This window comes from Branchiostoma lanceolatum, chromosome 18, assembly GCF_035083965.1.
Source record: "Branchiostoma lanceolatum isolate klBraLanc5 chromosome 18, klBraLanc5.hap2, whole genome shotgun sequence".
Lineage (NCBI taxonomy): Eukaryota > Metazoa > Chordata > Leptocardii > Amphioxiformes > Branchiostomatidae > Branchiostoma > Branchiostoma lanceolatum.
The window spans coordinates 10,470,976-10,486,542 of record NC_089739.1 but is presented as its reverse complement, the minus strand read 5'-3'; the positions used below and the strand labels follow the sequence as shown (position 1 = coordinate 10,486,542).

The window sequence follows — 15,567 nt, the reverse complement described above, 5'->3', positions numbered from 1 at the left end:
GGATGGGAGTGGACTGGTTTGGGTTTTACCACAGAAACATGTCTTCCATTTAGAGCCAGCCACTTCAAAACAAGCCATTGCTACATGTACATTGTACATGTACAATATACCTGTATCTAAAACGTGGGTCTCTTCATTTTCCACTGCCTTCAAAAAAGAAGTCAAACCCAACCATAGTCAACCTTAGTTAACTTAGAACTTTGACAGTAGTCTAGATAACTATTTTTGATTCCCATGTATTCCCATGTACTTGTTTGTCTGCAATTAGCCTTCGGGCATGAACTTGCAATAAAGTTATTATTAATTATTAACCCCTGACCAACACATTTTAAATTTGTGCCAAAAGGGTACCTCAGCAGACAAAAGGTTAAACTCTGGTCTGGATGTAGACAAATTACTTTTAGCACAGTAACTGTCAACCATACTGTACATATACAATGTAAATATCATACTTTACTTAAACCAGTTTTGATACATTTTATATACAGAATAAAACTGTGGAATGACAAGTCATGTATCCATCATTTTGAATTATCCAATTAGTTATGATCTGGTTTTACAAAGCACACACATGCACATGTGATCTATAGCTTGGCATGCGAGACATCCGATGTCCACTTTTGATCACTGCATGCATGGTGACCGTCTGATTTAGCTGTAATACCAACATCATTTACTAGAGGGAGCTTTTCATACATGCATGGACTTTTCTCACTTATAAGAATCACAGAAAAAGAAATGACAAACGAGACATTTCAGCAAATTCTATATCTTTTATTCTCATGTATTTAAGTCATTTTGGATATTCAGAATCTCCCCATATTCTGCAGTTCAAGTGTTTTTAACAAGACACCACCATGTACATTTTGTAGTATACGCTAAGACACTGAAACATACACATACATACACAAACACCACTTTTTGGTTTACATGTACATACATGTGTATGATTGGGTATGTAACACTACAACATCCAGAGTACAGTCTCCTAACAGATAGACAATTTTGTGTGTGTGTGTGCAATAATATTTCTTTTACATCAATATTCATAAATGGGAAATATTGACAGTATAATCTGCTACTAGGATTAATATAAATGGTAACAATAATGAAGAATCTCTGTCTGTCTATGCAACAAAATTATGATAAAAAATAGTATGAAAAAATATTAGTAAAGTTTTATAAATAATGAGCAAATGCTGCTTGGCAAAATGCTTAAAATGCAATAAATAATATGGCAAAAATTGGCACAAAAAATTAAATTGAAACAAGTTTGATGCAATTTAGCATTACAAATAGAGGCAACATTAAGTTTAAGTATATATAGTTTCCTATAGTAAATACATTTATGCTTGTACAGTCTACACTTATGCAACTTATCATATGCAACTTATATTAGATGACAAATTAAGAAATTTATTATCATACAGGCTATCAAGTAATATAAATTCAAAATACAAACAATACAAAGGCAACAAATTTTCTTCTAGTTACACTGAAATCTGGTTTAGTTTAGCTTGCTTCACATTTTTAAGTCACCTAAGACTTATAATTGCATGTCATAATTCCCCTTATTGCTATCTTACAATAGCTTCAATTTTATCGCCTATGTGGCTTTTGAAAACTAACAATTTGCACAAAAGCACTGACCAGTTATGTGACTTAATTCTTAACAATACAGCCAGGTATAGCCCTACTTTATCATACTAAACTTTGTGGCACTTGACATCAAATTCACTCCACCAACATATCCATTCAGGACTCACGTTCAAAGATCATTTCTACTATCAATGCACATACTAACATTCAGTAGTTATTCAACATTGTAACTTTGACCAATCAAATGGGGTAACACTGCAATGCTAAGTCAACAGGATGCTAGCCCTAGATGTATCAGTTACTGTAGCCCTGATTGGATAAACAAAGACAAGTGATTTTAGCCAGGTTTTTTGGAAAAGGATTTTAAAAAGGGGATAATTTTGGTTGGAAACTTAAAAAGAAATGTTCAACTTAGTATCAAATCAAGTTAGTTGAAGTAGCATTTTGCTGACACAATTTAAGTTTCACAATTCCCAATCTTACCTGTGTGATTATCAATATAAATATGTGGGGAGGGGTGGGTAAAAGGGGGTGATAACAATATCCTTTTACAAAATTTCCTTTTTGTTTCTCTCAAAAGGATAACCTACCAGATTTGAAGGGAGGGGCTTAAAATCACTTTGACATCAACCGACCGCTTCCAGCTTATCATCGATAACTCCACTATTCTTTACCATAACATCAAAACTACACATGGATTCACTCAATTGCAACTGACTGCATACTATACAATTTCATGTACATATAAATGGGCTTTATAGAAAGTCCTGCATAAGTCTGCACACCATAAAATACACCACAGAAATTCTCCATTAAAAAAGCTGGACCCTAGAAAAACGGGGACAGTTTGCACTATACAATTTACGAAGCTCACAAAATACATATACACATGTGGACACACATGGCTACAAACCTTTCTCAACAACTTTGGTCCAATCTAACATGACATTGACTTGGGTGTTCAGAGCATAGAGCTACAAATGTAGGCTTAGATCCATTGACAGTCAACAGCATTGTAATTAACTTGTGGCTACTCTTGAGTCCATGCATGACGACTTTCAAAGACGGTATTGTTAATTCTCTTAATTCTGCCAGGTTCCCTAAGACTGTCCTATTAAGAAAACAGCGTCAAGGTCTTTGAAAGAATGTCTTGAACATCTGGATATCTGAAGTGTGCATACTGTACCTCAGGGTTAACTGATGCTACATTTATTTAGTAAATCTCTCGAACTTCCATTTTTTTCAGAATATGTCAGTCTTTGGTTACCAGTCTGAATCATGAGAATTAACATTATAATATAACCGTACAACAAATTCCGACCTAAAAAATTGCTTGTTTTGCATCTGGGGGAGCACGTTATTTCAACACATTTGAAAACACAGGATACATGACACGTATGATGTAACTGGTGTGTTTCGCCGAATGGCGGTTATACTGGCTATATAGATACAGATACAGATGTATTTGAATATCATGCACGTGAACAATAATATGTACGCTGTAGGAACACTTCGAAATGTTGACAAAATGTTCGAGCAATTGCTGACGACAATGTACATGTGTATGTCACAAACAAAAAGTTTTTGCAATCTGCGGAAGTCTGAACTAGTGTGTTGGACACGAACTTGAAAACATGTGTTACAAGACACAGTAGTAAGCCACACAAAATAATTATAGATTTGATACAGTAACTCTATATAGATTATAACTTCTACTTTTTCACCAAGCCGTAAATACAGGTACATGGATGCCTGTAACGTTACATTTACATGTACCTGGAATCCCAGGCCTTTGTACCTTTACTAGTAAGTTCTCAATTCTACTCTTAGACTAATAATAAACTCAATTGTTTTCTTTGATTTTTGACAGTACTTATTGCAAAACTTAAGAGGAAACTGCTAAAAAAGATTTCCCATCAACAGATAAAATATCCCCTTATAAGTTAAATACTAGGTGTTTCAAAATGATCACATCTCTGTGCATGTATTTCTTAATCTTTCAATGGATAATGACAGTAAAGTTTTCTGAGAAGTATTAGCCAAACACTCACATGATTTTCTAAGTATCCGTTTCTTTCACTATCATTATAATCATTATCATAAACAATATCATAACATATAAATTCAAAGAGATACTTGAATGATGAAGAAACTAAGCAAAATAATCTATTTCGTTACAAAATAGCAATCAACACAACAACCAATTAAATACATTATACTGTTTAACATTTAAGCAAAGCTTTTAGACGTACAACTACGGTTTTAAACTAAATTAAAGCAAAGGACTGTTTTCTTGTGTACATATTTTGTTTGTCCATATTACCTTCTAGGCGGAAAGACACAAAATTGTGCTTAATACTGAAATATGATATTTTTTCTCCTAGACAATTATCAACCTGCACGTCAACTCAGTTTTTATGATAAACCCTTTCACGATAAATGAATTTATGATAAAACATGTACCCTTTCACAGCAGCATATTATGGTCTATCATAAGTGTCGTTGGTAAGATTAGACCATTGTGATGCTTTTAACCACATTTCTTTTGGACGCACGTCACATTTTCAACGTCTCAACACACTTCGTGTACGCAACATACATCTGGACACATCTCACCGATCGGTGGCTTGTAAAGTGTGCAAACGTGCCACTAACTTCACTGCCAGATCCAGACACAATTACGAAGACTTGCACTCACATATATATCTGCTATTGCCATCTAGTGAACGGTTCGTGCATCTCTTTCTGAAGACGGTGCCTGGTTTATATAGCGTTGGGGTTGATGGCTGAGTCGTAAGGGGGAGGGGAGCCCTGCTCGAAATCGGGTGAGCCAGCGGCTGCCTGGGCTTCGAGTTTCGCTATCCGCACTTTTTCCTGTCCCTCCTTCCATAGTTTCCATGTCACGTAAGCGCCAGCAATGAAGGAGATAGTGGCGAAAAAACCAAAGGCCTAGGAAATGGGAATACATCAATCAAGCATGCTGTTAAAAAAAAAGGGGGAGATCATACTCATACATATCTGTCACGAGCATCTTTATGTACCTGCAGTACCTCTAAGGATTGCTAGGTGGTGCACATAATGTAAAGAGGGAATGGTTAGTAACTACAAAGTACTCAACGAAGACTATATTCAGGATAGGAAGCGATTACTAGTAGAGGAGTGAAATACACAGTACATGTAATGCCCTCCCCTTGCCTATAAGTATAATACCCCCACACATTTGGCCAAACATTAAAAGATATCAAAAACGATATTTTGAGGTCTTGAATGTTAAAATGTTTAAGTTTAACCAACTGTGATCTAACAGCAACAAGATATCAAAACTTAATGATCAGAACACAGTACAACAATTTATTGTGTAGTCTTGACCAAGTCAATGTCAAACAATATGGTGACATTATTTATTATTTATCATTTATTTCGATTTACCACATTTTGTGGAAGGATTGACATAACAGGTGAACTATCACCTTTTCAAGATGTCATCCCAGACTGGACTGTAAGGTTTGGACCATCGCACACCGGGGCATGCCCCTACTCTTTTTCGAAAGGTGTACTTACCGCAGCAGCACTACCGGTGCCGTCATAAGCCTGGGCCGCAAGGATAATGGACGCCAGGAGATTTAGTCCAATCACCACGCATGTACCAATGAAGTCCTGAGGACAAAAAAGAAAGAAAATTCTTGGTAAGATAAAGATAAGTACAAAATGTACTTGAATCTTGTTATAACAGGCAGTTTCAATCTGAGTAACTTAATTCAATGCTGGCTAATATCGATATATACAGGTATGTGAATGGCATACAAACAGTAATGTTTTTCACTTATCTTAAGTTTGTAACTGACTTTCTACCCCAAAATCTGCTTGGAGATTATGTCGTTCATCTTGCAATAGGACCGTATACAAGGGCTTTTTCTAAGGCAGGGAACAAGGGTGCTGCGCCTCCATTCGAGCCTTGAAAATGCGCCTAATTACCTTATAAGGCCTGGGGAGCAGATTCTCTGAAAAGCGTGAAATTCTGATTCACTAGAGATACTACAAGGTCATATGTACATGAAGCCCGAGTCTTCAACTGTGACTTGTCTGGGAGTAATTTTGCCTCTCAGGAAGCTTTAGAATGCACCATTTTAACTCAAAATTGTCTAAAACCCCCCAACCAGGTTTTTATCTAGGCATGAGTCCATGGGTCAATTGGACGCATGATACTAAAATAAGAAGGAATTGGACGACCCCCTGTTTCCCTGGTAATTACAGACACATGTTACTGTGTTGTTACAGTGTCACTGATGCTTTTTTTAGTCCTACCAGACACTGGGACAGCATGAAGACTGATTGACATGCCAGGAAATTGTTAATCCATAGAGTCCATATTGGGATACAGAGAGGGAACGAGCAGTTTTTAGTGCTTAAAATGGTCTGCTGAAAGTATGATTAGTCTAGAACACACCTAGCCCTCACATCACAGCATCCCCCCCCCCCACAAATTTTGGACCCCATCTATAAATCTAAAAGCCTGTCCACAACCCCCCTTCACACATTCCTACATCTTGGTCGCTCCACTACCTTGCAATGCCCCCCTCCCCCATTTCAAAATTTCCCAGTAAAAAAAACCTGCCTACCACTTTCTCCCAGCAGACTCTGCTGATCTTCATGTACCCGTGTGACAGGTACCACAGGAATATCCACAGCTCGTACAGCAGCGATGTGATCGTCACGAAACTGAAGAAGTTGTACGCGCCGCAGGTCCAGAAACACACGCCGATCTCCGACAGGAGGAACGCCATGAAACACAGGAACTGGGGAGGGAACAGTGGAGCTGGTGTTAGAGGAGTTTGAATGGATGGATGGATGGATGGATGGATGGATGGATGGATGGATGGGTATATGGTTGGATGGATGGATGGATGGATGGATGGATGGATGGGTATATGGTTGGATGGATGGATGGATGGATGGATGGATGGATGGATGGGTATATGGTTGGATGGATGGATGGATGGATGGATATATGGATGGATGGATGGATGGATAGAAGGATGGATGGATGGATGGATATATGGATGGATGGGTATATGGATGGATGGATGGATGGATGGATATATGGATGGATGGATGGATGGATGGATGGATGGAAGGATGGATGGATGGATATATGGATGGATGGAAGGATGGATGGATGGGTATATGGATGGATGGATGGATGGATGGATGGATGGATGGGTATATGGTTGGATGGATGGATGGATGGATGGATGGATGGATGGGTATATGGATGGATGGATGGATGGATGGATGGATGGATGGATGGATGGATGGATGGATGGATGGATGGATGGATGGATGGGTATATGGTTGGATGGATGGATGGATGGATGGATGGATGGATATATGGATGGATGGATGGATGGATAGAAGGATGGATGGATGGATGGATGGATATATGGATGGATGGGTATATGGATGGATGGATGGATGGATATATGGATGGATGGATGGATGGATGGATGGATGGAAGGATGGATGGATGGATATATGGATGGATGGAAGGATGGATGGATGGGTATATGGATGGATGGATGGATGGATGGATGGATGGGTATATGGTTGGATGGATGGATGGATGGATGGATGGATGGATGGATGGATGGGTATATGGTTGGATGGATGGATGGATGGATGGATGGATGGATGGGTATATGGTTGGATGGATGGATGGATGGATATATGGATGGATGGATGGATGGATAGAAGGATGGATGGATGGATGGATGGATATATGGATGGATGGGTATATGGATGGATGGATGGATGGATGGATATATGGATGGATGGATGGATGGATGGAAGGATGGATGGATGGATATATGGATGGATGGAAGGATGGATGGGTATATGGATGGATGGATGGATGGATGGATGGATGGATAGAAGGATGGATGGATGGATGGATGGATATATGGATGGATGGGTGGATGGATGGATGGATGGATATATGGATGGATGGATGGATGGATGGATGGAAGGATGGATGGATGGATATATGGATGGATGGATGGAAGGAAGGATGGATGGATGGACGGATGGAGTAAAGAAAGGGGTACAGAAGGAAGTAAATAATAGTAGGAAGGAAGTATAGAAGGAAGTATAGAAGGAAGTACAGAAGGAAGTACAGAAGGAGGAAGGAAGGAAGGAAGGAAGGAAGGAAGGAAGGAAGGAAGGAAGGAAGGAAGGAAGGAAGGAAGGAAGGAAGGAAGGAAGGAAGGAAGGAAGGAAGGAAGGAAGGAAGGAAGGAAACTAGGAGGGAAGGACACTGTATACTGCAGAACTTAAACCTAGCTAAACATGTAGTAATAATACATCTTATATCATTCGATATAAAGTGCATCATATCATAATACAAAAATGATTCCCATGTGATCACCAGGCAACCTTTAGTATAGACATAAGTTATCTAATTATAGGTTACTTCAAACAAAATTTGATTTGCCAAGATCCTTGTTCACAAAACACTGTGCATAATACCATATGATAGACTCACCATCTGCACCAGCTTGAGCACTCCCGGCACAGATTTCACAAACTCCTTGTCGATGGTGAGGCCCATCCGACTGCGGACGGTCTGCGTGGTGCTCTGTGAACCATCTGGGAATGTCGTAGTCGTGGAAGACGTCTCCCTAATAACGACAAAATGGCGTAAGAACAAAAATTTATGAAAGAAAGACGGTAATAAACTAGTACTGTGTCCTATAGCCTTTTTGAGGCTACTAGTAACGCTGTAGGGGCAGTAGCTACATGTAGTACTTGTTTTTGTTTGTATTGCATACCCGGTAAACCGCATCAAGGCGTAACACACCAGGTTTGTACTGAAGAGTACAAGCTGCATATCCAGACAGATTTATATGATCCACACACACCGGGAAGGACCACTACTCTTTTCAATAAGTGTGTTGGGTTCTTTAACATGCTTGAGTTGTGGCTCTCTAGATCTTCAAACACGGGACCTACATTTAACGTCCTATGCGAGGGACGTCCCTAACCGAAGCTAGGTACTAATTTTCACCTAAGTGGGAAAAGTCGTGTAAAGTGCCTTTTCCAAGGGCACAATGTCAACGGGACTAATCAAGGAACCCCGGATTCGAACCCGGTATCTCTGGGTTCTAGGGCCAAACACCCTGCCACTACGCCACCGCGACGTCACTTACGCCACTGCGACGCCACTGCTAGTGGGCATCCACTGTGTCTAGGGCACGGTATTGGAAGGCGGAGCCCATCCCTCTCAATCCTTCCACTGCCTTTAGTTTTACATCCTCATCTGAAGTCAGGTACCCATTTTTAGTTACACCTGGGTGGAGTGAGGAAAGTCATGAATGTAAAGTGACTTTCCCAACAGTGCATTATCTGTGATATGTAAGAGGATTTGAACCCAGGACCTCTAGGTTCTGAGCTTAATTTAACACTCTAACTGTTATGCCACTACATAATGCCACATTTAGGCCAACATGACACAGACTTACAATAAGTTATATTCTGGACAATTGAAATTAATTCAATATTGAAAAAAAAAGGTGTATTTTTGCATTGGCTAATTAAAGAAATTGCTAAATTAAAAGAAGTTGTGTCTAGTTTGAATTGTATCAATTTACATTCACTTAAAAGACTACATGACAAAATATATAATTTTACTCAATACCAACCTAATATTAATAATAAATAATCTTCAAGTTCAAAACCTATAATTTGCCTAAAACCTGTGAAGTAGGCTGCCACATTATAATCATAATGCTACCAGAAATCTCATATCCGATACGTCAATCAACTGTCTAGTTTCTAAACTTGTAACGCTATCTGTACACGTCAGTTCTTTTTCACTAGTGTGATGAAATTATTACAAGCTTGAAATGGAGTGCAAATCTTTGTAACACTTCAGTTACTAGTTCAGTATGCTGTGGATCAATTTCGATTTAACGTCAGGGGCAGAAAGGCATACAGTTCCATTCGCTCCGCCCATCCTCACTGTATAATTGACTACACAATTATGCAACCATCTTTTACCATCAGCATTCTTCTACTCTACTGCTTGGACTATCTTTTAGGTCTGTTTTACAGCAGGACTACAGTAACTGTAATATTAATGCAGGAATGATCGCGGTGGTTTTACATGTATGTTTGCGGTTTTCGCCGTGACCGTTTCACAGCGAACTTAAAACCACCGCAAACATTTTTGTCCAGTACTGTAGCAGTTTGTAATTATAGCACTGCCGCGATCTTAAAACCATCGCTAACACTCCATTTTCGCCTTGGCGTGATTAATAAAAACCACACGAACTTAAATGCATTTACAGTAATTCAGAAGGTTGTTCTTTTTAGGAGACTGGCAACATTTTACAAGGAGCAATGCAGCTTGGAATACTGCTTGGAATATATTTTGGAATAAGGTTTGAAATACTACTTGGAAGATCTTTTGGAATATTGCTTGGAATACTGCATGGAAGATCTTTTGGAATATCTTTTCGAATACTATATACTGTAATACTACTTGGAATATCTTTTAGGAGACTGGCAATTTTGTTTAAGAGAGTAATGCAGCAGAATCATGAGAGTTGATGTTAGACTCAAAGTGAAATATAAACTATTAAATTTGTAGTAGAAACATTATACTAATTGAAAATCCTACACTCAGTCTGTAAATGCAGAAATATTGTTTACAGGGATTTAATTTTGTGGTAGGGAGAGAATTAAGTGTTCGTAGTGCTTTTGAGTCCGTGTTTGAAACAATAGTAGTGCTACAGTCACGGCTTTGCACGGTGGTTTTAAGTTCATGGTTAAGAGTTCACTGCTAAAACTGCAAATATAAAACCACCGCAAACATTTCTGCATGCATTAACAGATACAACAGTACTGTAGTATATGAGTCTAGCTAGTAGAACACATATCCGCAGTGTTCATTTACATAACAAATGGGAAAAAAATTAATTTCAACAATTATAGTTACCCTTTACTGCACACATAAACAACTACTAGTACACGTATGGTTGTATACTTATCTATATATACATACATGTATGTATTTCATGAAGCAAATAATTTTACAGAAAATAAACTTGCCAATTTCATGCTCAATGGAGTTATTGCCAGTACATGTAGTTCTAATATAATTTTTTTTTATGATCCTGTTGTACATGTATGTAGTCTATCCTATAGTATTAAAAATCTCTTAGAGATTTTATTGTCTAAAATCTGAATTAAATTCTCACAAAGCAACATGCTTATCAAATAGGTTTCCTCAGAAATAACTGTTTGCCCAAAGAATTCGAAGCTGGCCAAGTTGGGCAGCAAAATGTACTTCACACATTTCAAACATAACTGCAACCCATTCATCAAACGCCTGCGCACTGACAGCGCGACGGTGACAATACCGCGCCGCGCTGATTGTTCCCGTTATCAGCACTCCGCCACACGTACAACAGGCCGCTGGCGCGTTCCCATTCAACGACCTCATTGCAAAACCCAAGGTCATTCAAACAAGCTGCGGTATTGCAGTGGAAATCCCTAGGGACTAGCTCAACAAACCCTGGCCACATTCTAACAATTGTGCAAGTGTAAATCTGCTCTAAAAATACTCTGGGATTATACGATAGGAGATATTTAGAAAAAGAATCACGTCGTTTACAGTCTTGTAATTGGAATATGAGATTTAAACTTGCTAATTGCAAGATATTCACTTTTTTTTAAGTTTTGTATCATTTTTTTTATTGGAAAAAAAATGGTTGCAATATGGCTTCTATTTTTATTTGTTAATTAAGAAAATAAAATGGTTTATGCGAATGTGTGTATGTCCCTGCCCTTTTCTATTTCTGGACTGGCCCCTTTTTAGATACATTTAATGATGCATACAGGTTCGTGGAAACTGGCATAGGCTCAAAGACTACATGGTGTATGTATTTTTTTAGACACCAATGATATAGATTCAAAATTCATCATCATATATGCAAATGTCTTTGCAGAAGAAATGCCTTGTGATTTGTATACCTTGATGAAGGCTATATAATATCATAGCATTTTGTATGGTTTTATATGTAGTATTTAGACACAAAATTAGATGATATACTAACTGTTTTGATATAATAGTGGCCTGGAGGATAACCAAATTGGATTTTTTTCTTAAGTGTTACCCGAAGAGAAATGTATTTCACACATGACTTATATTTGGTCTTTCTGAAAGGGCAATTTACCCTAAAGATCATTTAGCGGAAAAGGGTCAAAACCATTTACAATAACCTTTCTGGAGCACTCGGAAAGATATGAGTCTAGATTCAAAGCTTTTCTGGGAAAAAAAAATGGTCAAAACTAAATGTGAACATTTTAACATAAATTTTGCTGTGGATTCTTGGTAAGTGGGTGGCACAATCATTGAACAGAAATCCAGGAAATTTGGGTGTGGACACAGGAAATATATTCTAAGCTCTACACCCTTGTACTGTAGATCTGAAAATGTTTGCAATAGTTTTATTTTCAGAGTTTGCACTATCTTAATCAGAGATTCATGCCACCACATGTACAAATACAGTAAATGTATGCCCCTTCAATGTATAACACTTACTAGCACTGTAGTATATTTTTTTTCTACTGCAAAAAGTGCACACTTCTCTGTTAAAATGCCATGAAAACCTTACTTTTCCCTTCTACCAAAATATATAGTGTTTCTTCTATATAGACATGTATATCTAGTACACACTAGAGTAATTTTACAAATGCTAATACAGAAAACCTCAGATAAAACAAATTCTTTGTTCAACCCTTATCTATATGGGGACTTGACATCTTTTAACACTGCAGGCTAAACTATAATTAGACTTGGTCCTCGAGTTATGTCAATATTGTCCTCAGTGTTGACAGATCATGTTTACACTGTAAACAATGACGTTTACTTAGTGAAGCACTAATGGTCTCTACATAAACTACATACACACTAGTGCTATATAGGTGCTGTGTACTTTCATTAATAATAAACATTACAGATTAAAATGTATATTTAACAGGCCCTGGGACTTTTGCCTATTAACAACTAATACTGTAATTCTTGTTTCTCTTACTGTAACTTTATGTTCACTGTAGTCTGTACCATGAAAAAGGCCTATTGTTATTATTTATGATTTCTTCACACATCTGTTCTGTAAATCACTTGCCGCCACCGTGAAGTTAAAGTTCAGTGAAATGTAAATTTTCATTATACCATGAAAGTTTGCTACCGTGAAGATAAAGTGAATTACAGTATTATTTTTGAAAAATCTTCAAAGATAAGTCATGATCATTTGTATTCAAGAGACACACAGGAAAGGAGGCTCCAATTCGGCCATGCCCACTTAGGTCAATCTTAGAGTACTCTTCTCAATACGTGTGTTGGGTTCTTTAGCATGCAGGGGTTTGATGGTCCCACATACTAAGCACTGAATCACTTCAAGTTCAAGGATGGATAGTGTAGGATTAATATTCAAACCTTGGCCATCTACAGATTTTTGATCCATGTGGCTTAACTACTAAATTGGGACACAACCTTCAACCTCCAGAGGATTTGAACCCTTGACCTCTGGTTCCACGATTTGATCCATTATGATATATTGAGTGACAGGCTCCGAGACCACTAATAATATGCTAATCAGTTTCACACAAACACATTTGTACTAAACTGTAGGAAATTAGGACATTGCATCATTCATATATAACAAGATCTGACCGATGAAGGTTAACGACCGTTATCATTATGAATATCATTTATAATAAATCATTATGTACAATCACGTCAAATTAAATCTTATTATAAAAAGATAGTTTCCTCTGTATTATCATATACATTTGTTCTTTGTGCTTTTCCCCGAATATAGTGTTTAGTGTTTCACAAATATCAATTCATAAACATAATGTTATAATACCTTAGCCATAATCAATCAATATAGCATATAGCACCTTATAGCAGTGATCACATGCAAATCATGGTCATATATCAAGTGTCAAATCATATTTTCTCATCCAAATTGCATCGATTTTTTCACATAATTTCTTTCCAATACAATCTGTGAAATTCTGAATAAAATTGTTAAAAATCTGCAAATAGTAACAACCCTAGAAATAATTTCTCATATCAAATTTCACATTTTTTGTTGCCTTCAAATCAAAATCAGGGCGTGACATTTTTCATTACGTTTTGACCTTGACCAAAAGGTGGAAAATTAAAATATCAATACTATAGAGGAGAAAAAATTGAAAATATCCTCGCTTAGATATCAGATATGATAACACCAACCTCCATCGCCCCCCACCCCTTACGCTAAGCCGGCGGAAAAAAATCATCCACCAAAATTAAAGAAAGTACAGCCGGATAAAAACAAATATTACGCCGTACCTGTCTTCGACGACCGCTGGAAACCACCACAGTAGTATCGGCATGTTTCTTCTTCTTTTTACAGCGAGAAGACGGCAGAAAATTGTAAGATATCGTAAGAAGACACGTTCTGAATACAGGAATGTCTCTCCGTGCGATCACGAGTGAAAGTAAAAGTGAACTTCCGGAATGGTGCATTGTGGGAAAGTAATAGGAAACAGACGACACCTTTTTTCTGGGAATTTTTTTGGCAACGCCATAGGGAATGGTCTAAACGTTTAGCATGTCATGATGTATTGATTTTACGGATGTAGTTACATAGGTTTTAAGTAGCAAAGTGACTAATGTTGGCTATTCATGGAATAGGACCCCGAATTTCACATATCGGTATCATCTGGGGCGGCATTGTGATTTTTGTATAGTAGAAGCAAGGAGGTATTAACGTTGCACGATAAATGTCATAAATAGCATTTTCATCTCCATGAAAAAAAGGAGATACTGTTTTGTGTGTGCGTGGGGGGGGGGGCGTATCTGTCTGTCTGTCTGTCTGTTTGTGTTTCCGGATCTTTGTAGTCAGCATAACTCAAGAACCGCTCAATTGATTATGATGATATCTGGTATGTGGGTAGGTATTGGGATCTATTGGGAAGACAAAGGTCAAGGGGGATTTTGGGCCCCCTGGTATGTAGCCTTGGTTGCTCTGGAACTGCAGGGGCGTTTTTGTCCAAACTTCCAATGAGTATAACAGTACAAAGGAACGACGGATTTCCATGCCATTTAGTATGCAATAAGCTTAGACAAAGATGTAACATAATGTAGTGCAAATTTTGACATCATTAGCATAATTCATGAGGAAATGTATATTTTCAGTGTTTTCCATTATATGACTCAAATACATCGAACATATGTAGTTTATGACTGATGGGACGGATACTAATTATGCAAATAAGTTCCTCATTTGTATAATTTATGAAAAAGTGTATCATCCTTCTCAGTGGTAATTGGTAAACAATTGGTCTGTCAACAATGTGACCTATGTAAGGTAGTAAAAGGTGTACATGACCAAGCATAGATTATGCAAATGTGGAAGTCATTTGCATAATCCAAATATTTCATTGAGATATGAGGTCTCCGAACTCTTGTTGGATAAGGGAGCAAGGTATTAAACTTTAAGATTTTTTTTTACTATTATCTGACCCCCCGAATCATCGGTATTACGGGCCCCAGTTCCCTAGTTTTCAAACCAAGTGACCGTGAATTTGGTATTGGGGTGTCAAGGGCACGTTCCCGTAGGACTCTATTCACACGTTTGGCATACGCAAGTTAGAAAAGGATTTTGGAATTTTGGCTATCTTCAGGCAGATAGAAATATATGTGATTCCTCATTGCTCTCTTGTTAGGTATCGAAACTTGTTATGTGGATGCCTATTATTTTTCCCTATCGACTTTCATTCACCCTTATGGTATTTACCACTTTAAATCGATTTGTTCCGGGACTTCTTAATTTTTTTTGTGTGACTTTGTCAGCGTGTTGAAACAAAATATAGCACGAAAGTTGGTATGGGATGAATTTAACATATGCTTACACA

At 37.8% G+C, this 15,567-nt stretch overlaps 1 protein-coding gene across 1 annotated transcript; it reads right to left on the bottom strand.

Annotated features, from left to right (window-relative positions):
- Positions 1-1,495: 1,495 nt before the first annotated feature.
- On the bottom strand, positions 1,496-14,154 carry LOC136424147 (CKLF-like MARVEL transmembrane domain-containing protein 7). Its single transcript, XM_066412618.1, has 5 exons — positions 14,000-14,154; positions 8,138-8,273; positions 6,219-6,395; positions 5,161-5,256; positions 1,496-4,548 (listed from the first exon to the last, which is right to left on the bottom strand). The coding sequence occupies exons 1-5, from the start codon at positions 14,041-14,043 to the stop codon at positions 4,363-4,365; spliced, it is 639 nt and encodes a 212-aa protein (XP_066268715.1). The 5' UTR covers positions 14,044-14,154; the 3' UTR covers positions 1,496-4,362.
- Positions 14,155-15,567: the final 1,413 nt, after the last annotated feature.